This window comes from Chenopodium quinoa, unplaced genomic scaffold (assembly GCF_001683475.1).
Source record: "Chenopodium quinoa cultivar QQ74 unplaced genomic scaffold, ASM168347v1, whole genome shotgun sequence".
In the NCBI taxonomy this organism is placed as follows: Eukaryota; Viridiplantae; Streptophyta; class Magnoliopsida; order Caryophyllales; family Amaranthaceae; genus Chenopodium; species Chenopodium quinoa.
Window position 1 is genome coordinate 331,722 of NW_018743252.1, and position 10,621 is coordinate 342,342.

The 10,621-nt window shown below is 34.0% G+C and overlaps 2 protein-coding genes across 2 annotated transcripts; both read left to right on the forward strand.

Annotated features, from left to right (window-relative positions):
• Positions 1-539: 539 nt before the first annotated feature.
• On the forward strand, positions 540-5,343 carry LOC110734845 (putative pectinesterase/pectinesterase inhibitor 28). Its single transcript, XM_021914987.1, has 4 exons — positions 540-884; positions 1,561-1,918; positions 3,921-4,280; positions 4,460-5,343. The coding sequence occupies exons 1-4, from the start codon at positions 540-542 to the stop codon at positions 5,155-5,157; spliced, it is 1,761 nt and encodes a 586-aa protein (XP_021770679.1). The 3' UTR covers positions 5,158-5,343.
• Positions 5,344-6,554: 1,211 nt separating this feature from the next.
• Positions 6,555-10,282, forward strand: LOC110734814. The gene is made up of 4 exons (XM_021914959.1): positions 6,555-6,881; positions 6,999-8,077; positions 8,521-8,891; positions 10,107-10,282. The coding sequence occupies exons 1-4, from the start codon at positions 6,555-6,557 to the stop codon at positions 10,280-10,282; spliced, it is 1,953 nt and encodes a 650-aa protein (XP_021770651.1).
• The last annotated feature ends 339 nt before the right edge of the window (positions 10,283-10,621 follow it).

The window sequence follows — 10,621 nt, forward strand, 5'->3', positions numbered from 1 at the left end:
GTAGGATGAGACGGGAAAGGATGTCTCGATAACTTGGATTATCAAGGAGTTAAGAAAAGTAGGGGCGGAATTCCAGAAATGCGCAATCTTTAAAGTCTCGAGAGAGGAGGTTCAAAGAGCTAATGACATTGCTAGACAATGCAGGGTTAACCTTCCGTTTTAGCTGTTTTTTCTTTTTACTGTCCGCTTTCTTTTGCTGTTGTCAAAAAAAAAAAGTATATATTGTGACAATATTAAATGTACCATGTACGTAATTCTAGCCACCAAAAATGTGGCATGAGATGATTAGTTAGATTCCCTTTTAGAATTCTATAATTGGAAAACACCATCACAAAGATGGTTCTTGTCAATTCTTCCGATCTCTTCTATTGACCTCACATTAAGAAAGCAATCTCCTTGCGAAGAGAAAAATTTAAAAAAAAAAAAATAACAACTAAGAAAATTATACAAAACTAAATTGTACTAAACAAAAGTTTAATAATCACAAATTAATTATCATACGTTAAATTGCTAATGCATCAAATTGATAAATAGATAAAATGTCAGGCGATCATGACTTCAATGTCGAACATACAAAAAAGAAGAAGGTAGCTTTCATTGGTATATCTTCTTTAATGATGCTAGGAATGGTTGTAGCCGTGACTATAGGAATAAAGGACACGGGCAATGGAGGTAAGTATAACGACGACGATGATGGCTTAGCGACGTCTTCCAAGGCGGCCCGATCAGTATGCCATGTAGTTGAACATCGCCATGCTTGCGAGAGAACCCTTGCTCATGTCCATACATCTGATCCTAACAAGATTGTTCAAACTACTTTTAATGCAGCCGTGGTTAAGCTTGAGGGTGCCTTAGCTAAATCTAGTTCCATTAAGGTTAAAAAGGTAAATATACTTCATTATTATCATTTTTTTTATTATGTTGCTAAATGCAGCCTTTTTTCAATAAATCTACCTACTTTCCTCTCAATTTTGTGTTTCATAAAATAAATCATACTTTTATTTAATTTTATTTATTTATTTATTTGTTCCATATATTCTATAAGAGATAAAGCAAATGTAAAGAAAAAATGTCTTCTCTTAAAATCAAAGTAAAAAATTAAATTGGAATTACAATGGGTTTGACAAAAATATTTCAAATTCTGTTAAAATTAATTTTCCAAATTCAACCTATAGATACCCTTATTCTCTTGCAAGTTTGAGTGATACATAGATGATCCTATTTTATGCAAATTGAATGTAACACAACTATTATTTTTAAGCAATTTGAATGAAACAGCAAATTCTATTTTGTGTGACATAGATTAAAAGAATCAATACTTTCAAGAAATTGTATTGAAATAAGGGGTAATTCAAATCTTGTGAGCCGACAAGGTCACTTTGGACAAAGACTTTGTTGTTATTATTGTTGTTGTCGTCGTCGTCACGAAAGATTTAAATCTAATATTTTTGATATCATAAAAAGTAATTATATGGACAATTCATTGATTTTTTTGTTTTATTATTAGAGTTTCCCGTTCATCTAGTAAATAATACTTATATATCATATATGATTTAATAGGATGATCCTAGAACTGCAGGAGCATTGGAAGCATGTAAAGAAGCAATGGAGTATGCAATTGGTGACCTTAAACGTTCAATAGACCAAATGGGTCATTTTGATATTCGTAAGAGGGATGAGTGTGTCGAGAACATGAGGGTTTGGCTTAGTAGTTCCATGACCTTCTTGGAAACTTGCATCGATGCGTTCGAAAATACGACCGGAGATGCCGAAGAGAAGATGAAGTCAATGTTAAATGGTCCAAGAGAACTTACCTGTAATAGCATGGATGTTGCAACTGAGCTCTATACAATTTTTAAGTCTTTGAAAAATACAAATACAAGTCAAGCTCACAAGCGATCGCGTGCTGAAGAAAAAGGTATGTTTGAGTGTTTTCACTTTCACACACGAAAAAATACAAGTAGATATTCAATATCAACATAACTTTTTAATATCAAGGATTTTTTGGCAAATTCTTAAGCAAAACCCCCTTTCTCTCTCTTCTATCACCACTGAACCACCACTAAACCACCACTAGATCCACCTTTTGACTACCGCATCACCACTAACACCATCGCACGACCACTAGCACGACCATCAGACCACCGTACGACCACAACCACCACCAACCATTAAAACCACTAAGACGACAGTCGTACCTCCGCGAGCATCACCCTTTCTCTAAGAGGTTAGTATGGGCCCACTTTACATATGTCCTACTAGGGTGTCTTTTATTTGGCCAGCCGGCCAGTTTAGACTCGCGATGGTGGTCGGATGTTCGGCAAGGCCATGGGAGGGGAGGAGATAGAAGGAATAGTGGCCATGGAAGGGGAGGAGAGACAAATTGAGTGGCCATGGGAGAGGATGGTTGGCAAGGCCAGGGAGGGGAGGGGAGAGAAAGAGAAGTGCTTTTATTTTCCAAAATGTCACTATATTAACAAGAGATGTTAATATAGGATATTAATGGGGACTAGCTCTTCACACACTACCTCCGTTTTATATTAATTTGTGCGACATTTATTAAAAATAGCTGCTACACATTATGTGCAATTAACTTTGTTTTTCTAAGTTGTCAATATTTTCTGTCTTTCTCATCATCACTTGCATTTCTATTGTTATCATTTATTTATTTAATACTCACAAATAAATTTTGCCTATGAGTTTGTATCAAATCCTTTTAGTGCACATAATAAGAAATGGAGGTAATACCTTTAATTCTGATTCTTTTGATATAAGAACGTTTGACTTTTATAAGATACAGAGTTTCAGGATATGATATGGGGAGGTTCCCCCCCTTTTTTTTTTTTTTTTTTTTGAGGCTTATTTATTTTTTTGTAGGAATGAGTAAAGATAAAAGCAACAAGTGTTGTCACCGAGTATTATTGCAAGATTTGCAACATGGGAAATTTATGCATCCAAATATATATTTGCAATCTTAATTAAATACTCCCTCTATTCTTATAATTTTAGCACACTTTTCAGTTGAGCCTTTTTATAAGTTCGACTCGGTTTTTCTTAATTCATTTTTTTTTTTAATTTTGAAATTTTGTTTTACTATCTTACCCCTCATATCATACGCTAAGGTATTTACACTTCTTTATCCCATCTCTTTTTATTTTATTAATTTTTCCTACACCCTTCCATGCATTAATTTAAATAAGAGTCTATAGTATATTATTAGTACATCAGTCAAAGTATCAAAAATGGAGGTATTATAAAATAAAATGGAGGTATTATAAAATAAAATTAATATTATAAAAGTATATTAATCGGAAGAATCTAAAAATATCCGACATGACTATATTTTTCCATACCTATAAAAATGTTAAAATGCAATTGTTGCAATAATTAGGGAACGAATCAAGTAATAATGTTAAGAGACAATGTAGTTCATAAGCCATAGCGTCAAGTTCCGAGAAATGGTAAACTCAAAAGATGAAATTAGGGAGCATAAATCCTTTTGGATTTAGTGATTGTGATACAATTATAATTATTTTTTATTTAAGTTAAAGATGAACAATTATTTTATGGACGAGATAAGAAAAGTAGTGATTATACAAAAATTTCATAGTTTGTATACACGATGTACATGTATTTGTACTTAATAAGGTGCTTTATACCCTGAAATTTTACCTAATGTGCTTATCTCATTTTAGATATTGTCATATACTATGTATACATTTACAATATAGACTCAAAGATTTGGCGTGTGTATGTGTATGACATGCAATTAATAGTGCAATATCACTCCAAATTGTAATTTTCAGCGTAAGAAGAAAATAATTCTTAGGTTTTGTTGTATTACATACATGATGAATACATTATAAATAATAATTTATCAAAAACTTGACGCTAAAGCTTCTACTAGTGTCGTTTTTTAGGGAAAGTTAATAAAGAAGGCGAGGCTCAACTTTGGGCGGATTTAAGGGAGCGAAAACTACTTCATGAACGTGGTGCGACTATGAGGGCAGATGTAATAGTATCTAAAGATGGAAGCAGTAAATTTAAAACTATAACGGAGGCCTTGAAGGAAGCACCACATATAGATGCAAATAAAGTGGGAACCATTGTAAATAAAACATTTGTGATCTACATCAAGGAAGGTACTTATGAAGAAGATGTTCGAGTAGAGGCAACAATGTCGAATGTTATGTTCATAGGTGATGGACCGACTAAGACGATAATCACTGGGAAGAAGAGCTTTGCTGATGGTTTTGCTCTCTATAAAACTGCAACAATTTGTAAGATAATTCTATTCCTGAGCTTATTCTATATTTGTATTGAACCATACATATTTATATCACCAAGTTTTCTTTTATGATCTTTTTTGTGACATATACACATTAACTATGAATTTTCATTTATTATTGCCCAACTTTCAACTAAATCAGTTTATTTATCTTTCTTTTACTGAATGCAGCAATAATGGGAAGGAAATTCATAGCCAAGGATATAGGCTTTGAAAATTCAGCAGGTGCAGAAAAGCACCAAGCAATAGCTCTGTTGGTCCAATCTGATATGTCAATTTTCTATAATTGTCATATAAATGGCTACCATAACACATTGTATGCACATAGCTATCGACAATTTTATCGGCATTGCACCATTACAGGTACCATTGATTTTATATTTGGAAACGCAGCTGCGGTTTTTCAAAACACTAGGCTTGTCATACGCAAGCCATTAGAGGATCAAGACTGCGTAATAACAGCACAAGGTCGATTAAACATAAAAGGGCCAACAGGGTTCATACTCCAAAATTGTACCATTATGGCAGATCCATTGTACTACCCATTACGCCATAAGAACAAAGCCTTCTTAGGCCAACCTCGAAAGAAGTTTTCTCGAACAATCATCTTGCAATCGTACTTGGCTGACTCAATAGATGCAGAAGGTTGGAAACAATGGTCAGGAACATTTGCAGAAGACACTTGCTATTTTGCCGAGTTTGAAAATAGAGGCCCTGGTGCAACATTGACGGGGCGTGCTAAGTGGCATGGGATTAAGAATATTAGTAAACACGAGGCTGATGGTTTTACTCCAGAAAAATTTTATGATGGTAATCGATGGATTCGTCCCACCGTAGTACCTTATATACCGGGGATGGTGCCTAAATAGAGATAGCTAGAGGAAAATAAAGTTGTGGTAATGTAGAAGCTCATGCACATATAGTTCTAGTTAAGTTTTATGTGCATATGAACCGAGGATTATTGATTAAAAATGTATATGTTCTTCAATTAAGAGGATGCTTCTAGCATAGTTCTTGACTACGAACGTCGAACGACTACGGACGACTACAATAGGAGATTAAATCTGAACCGTTTATTATGTTTGTTGCTTAATTTTAGCCTTTAAATATTACATTTTTAAAAAATTAAAAAATCTAATTTACACATCATTTAATTCATGACTAGTCAGCTAAGTGTTGTTTGTTTTCTTACTTTTAGAGGCTAATTTTTTTTTTCGAAATTATAATATTATAAACAACCATACAAATAAATTTTAAATTTGATAAAAGTCAGCCACATTATATATATATATATATATATATATATATATATATATATATATATATATATATATATATATATATATATATTTGTACAGCTTCATCCCCATTTTGAAATCTCCATCCCCATTTTGATAGCTTTATTCATCATTAATGGTGTACTTCATCAAATTACCAAATTATACATGGAATCAATAAGATTAATGAATAATCATTACATTTATGCTTCAATTTTTTACTTTAAAGTTTGTGGCCATTATATTAGATCAAATCTTAACCTTTCATTTATTATTTTAAAAAATATAAACTGTTGATTTGAAATTTGGGATGATTTTTTAGTTTTTCAAAAAAAAAATTGATAAAAAATAAAAAACAAAACAAAAACAAAAACATTCTTTCAGTTTCTCCCATACTTTATTTTGCTTGATCTCTAATCTTCTGGAGTTAAACATGTTTTTGATTCATTTCCATCTTTTCTCAATTATTACTCATAATGTATTAATGTTGCAAGTTTCTTGATTGTTACAATGTTCCTTCGATTTTTCCCCTCCTTATTTATTTTTATGGAGCAATGCTTAAAGTATAATACACCATAGAAATTGTTAATCCAGATCTTCAATACCATACCATATTCATATTCATGTTCTTTTAGTATTTCGTGATTTTGGGGCGATTTGTAATCTTTGACTATATCTTTCCATAATTATCTTTTTTTTTTCTCAATTTTACAATATACTCCGTATCAATATGATAATTATTTTCCCAAATTTGCGTTGACATTTAATTTCAAAAGATATTTGATTATAAGTATATTTAGATTTTAATTAATGCAAATTATTTATTGTCAAAGTTAAAATAAATTGAATCGAGACAATTGAACAACATATAAACCATATAAGGAAGTCGGGAATTTTTAGGGGAGGTGGTGTCACATAATCAGAGTGCTTTCGTTCCTAAACGGCTTATTACTGATAATGCAATTGTTGCTTTTGAGATCTTTCATAATATGAAAAGAGGAGGTGGTGGGAGACAGGGAAATATCGCCTTGAAGCTTGACATGAGTAAGGCGTATGACCAGGTGGAGTGGGTTTTCTTGAAGATGGTAATGGAAAAAATGGGGTTTGCCGGGGAGTGGATCAGTCGTATAATAGCTTGTCTGGAGAGCGTTAATTTTTCTTTCAAAATTAATGGGAAAATTTCTGGATCCGTTACTCCGACTAGAGGGTTAAGACAGGGTGACCCTATTTCTCCATATTTGTTTCTGCTTTGTGCTGATGCGTTCTTGACTTTATTAAATAAAGCAGCAACAAATAATCTCATCCATGGTGCTAGAGTATGTAGAGGAGCTCCAAGTGTCTCTCACCTATTTTTTGCCGACGACAGTATCCTTTTTGCTAGAGCTAATGTGCAAGAATGCTCCGTGATAGCTGACATTATCAGCAAATATTAGAGGGCATCGGGTCAGAAAGTTAATCTAAGCAAAACTGATGTAACCTTTAGCAAAAATGTTGATAATAGTCGAAGGGAGGAAATTATTGGGATTCTTGGTGTTACGGAGGTTGAGCAACATGAAAAATATTTAGGCCTCCCCACTATTATTGGCAGATCAAAGAAAGTGATTTTTGCAGGGCTTAAAGAAAGACTGTGGAAGAAGCTTCAAGGGTGGAAGGAGAAATTATTATCGAGACCGGGGAAGGAAATACTCATCAAAGCTGTGGCTCAAACTATCCCAACATATATGATGAGTATCTTTAAAATTCCCGATACTTTAATTGATGAGATTCACTCTTTATTGGCTAGATTCTGGTGGGGTTCCACAGACTCGGGGAGAAAGATGCACTGGCAGAGATGGGAGTTATTGTGCCAACCGAAGGGCAAGGGTGGAATGGGTTTTCGTGATCTCCGCTATTTTAACCAAGCATTGCTAGCAAAACAATTATGGCGTTTACACCACAACACTGATACTCTGGTACATAAGATTCTCAAGGCAAAATATTTCAAAAGCTGTGATGTATTGAAATCAAGTGTGGGCTTTGATCCTAGTTTTGCTTGGAGGAGTATGTGGAGTACGAGATCTTTGCTCCTTGAGGGTATGAAGTGGAGATTTGGTAATGGGAGTGAGATTAATGTGTGGAGTGATACATGGCTACCTGGTAATACATCAGTTTGGGTTGCTACACCCTCTGTGGATAGTGACCTAAATTTAAGGGTCATTGATTTAATTGATCATGATAGCAATTCGTGGGATGTAGAGATGGTGAATAACACTTTCATTGCTGATGAAAGGGCTGCAGTTCTTTCCACTCCTCTCTCGAATAGATGTCCAAGAGATTCTATGTACTGGTGGCCGAATAAGAGTGGGGAATACAGTGTGCAATCGGGATACTGGTTTGGAAAATCTGGAGGTTTACTGGAAGTGGACAGCGCATGGGATGTAGTGTGGAAGCTCATTTGGAGTATGAAAGCCCCCCCGAAACTTTGCCATTTCATGTGGAGGGCATGCAAGGGCTTCCTTGCAGTACGTGAAAGGTTAGTGTATCGCCACATTCTTGAGGATAAAACATGCACTTTATGCAGATGGGGGGAGGAATCCATCATCCATGCTCTGTTCGAATGTTCTGCAGCAAGGGATATATGGGCTGTGAGCAAATTCAGTGTGATCCTTACGCAAGCTCCGTTGGATAGCTTCACCACAAGAGTATTATGGCTGAAGGACAGACTCTCAAAAGATGAGATGATGAACTGGGCAACACTGTGTTGGGCTTCGTGGACATGCAGAAATAAGCTTATTTTTTAGCAGGAACCAATTGATCCAATTGCCATTGCAACAGGTATGTCTAAATTGGTATGGGAGTATAATGAATATGCTGCAAAGGTTCACCCCTCTGTGCCCCGTAATACACCTCCTACTGCAATTTGCTGGCGTAAACCCGTGAGTGGTTGGTGAAAATAAATTGTGATGCGCATGTCAGGGGCTCTTCTCAACTTGGTGTGGTAGCGAGAGATGAGAGGGGTATCATTCTGGCTGCGGCTGTGAGGAAAGGGGGAGAGGGGTGGTTAGTGGAGGTAGCTGAGGCTACTGCAGTAGTGTATGGGCTGAAGTTGGCTAGAAGAATGGGGTATGCAAGGGTGGAAATGGAGAGTGATGCTCTGAATGTGGTGAACAGGGTCAATCATAAAACTAGTGGCTGCTCTCCTTTCTTCCTCGTGATAGATGACATTTTAGCTTTATCTTTAATGTTTGATCGTTTCTCTATTTCGCATGTTAAAAGGTCGGGAAATACTGTAGCCCACTTTGTAGCAAGATGGGATACTAGAAACTGTGATGAGTATGTTTGTACTGGTCTGTTGCCGCAAAGTCTTATGACCTTAGCGGAACTTGATCATCATTAATATATTTTCCCGGCGTTTTCCTCAAAAAAAAAGGGAAGTCGGGAATTTTTCAAAAAAAAAAAATGACAAAAAAAAACAAACCATATGCATCTATTTTGTCTAATTATATAAGTTTTTATATATTTTTTATTTTTTTTATTTTTTTTTGGTACAAGACAAGTGTAATATGATGTAATATAAGTAGGATGATGAACATAGGATCCTTAAAATAAGAGGTAGTGGATTGTAGTTTGTTTGTCTTTTTTTTTTTTTTTTTTTTTTTTTTTTAGATAAATGTAGACTATTGTGGTTTGTGACTTGGGGTTTATTTTTATCTTTTATGCATCTATTTTACGGAGTAATTTATTATCATTCTTAAGAAATTTAAGTATTTGTAAAAAGAATTATAAATATGATAAGATATGATATCAAATTGTATATAACTTGAAAACTTTTATATATATAGAAATGGGATCATATGACTATATGAGACCACATCCCTTATGCGAGAACTCTATTATATGTGAGGACTCATTATAATCGTTGGATCAATTACATCCAACGGTCACAATACAATCCCGGTCAAACAAAACAATTTCATTTGAAATCAAGTTCCTGCGTTTTTTCTCTCTCCTCCTTCCTCTTTCACGCGCAATTTTCTCTCTCCTCGTTCAAGTTCATCCGTTTTTCTACTCTCTTTCTCTCTGATTTTTCATCATTATTTCTTCAATCTTCATCAATTCTTCGTCAAGGTGAGTTTATTGTTTATATTTTGCTGTTTTTCAATTATTTTTAGGATACATTCATCGTTTATTTTCGTTTTGATTTTGGTTTGATTTTTGCTGATTTCAGCTCACATTGTTTATTACTTTGTGTTGATTATGTTTTAATTTGTTATTTTTTTTGTTGATTTTAGTTTTATTTTCGTTTTTTTGAGTAGTTATCAAGTTGATTTTAGTTTTATTTTGCCTGATTTTAGTTATTTTCCAGTTTTTTGGAAACCTAGAAATCATTGATAATTTGTGCTTGATTTTAGGTTTATTTGAATAGTTTTTACCTTGATTTTAGTTTGATTTTAGTTTTATTTGAGTAATTATTTTTTATTTTAGTTTGTACCTTGATTTTTGTTTGATTTTTCGGCTTAATTTTTTCTATTGTGTTTAATTTTTCTGCTTAATTGTATCAGTTTATGCTCGATTATTTCTGCTTAATTTTATCAGTTTGTCTTCAATTTTTTCAATTTGTTCATCAACTTTTATGAAAGAGGCAGACTTTGAGAGTAGTTTGGAAGAGCCTGATTTTGAGAGTAGCTTGGAGGAGCTTGATCTTGAGAATATGTTGGAGGAGGCTATACCTGAGTAGAGAATGGAGGAGTATGATTCTGAGAAATTCATGCCTTATCAAAAATGAACAATCATATAGGAAATATGTGATTCTTGGTAGATTTTAGGGTAGAAAGTTACATTTCTCATTTTGAAAATTTCCAATTCCCCAAACTAGGCTACTATGTTCAGTTTATCTGCCTTTGCTTATATGTTAACATTGTCACAACTCTCAAGGTTCTAAAAATGGGTAGTTTTCTAATTCATTAAACCATTGTAGTATTGAAACTACCCAAATTTGTTCCTTTTGAATTACTTTTTCTTGGTTGGTAGGACACTATTTTCTCACATTTAGGATCCTCTGCTTCTTGTCAGAAAT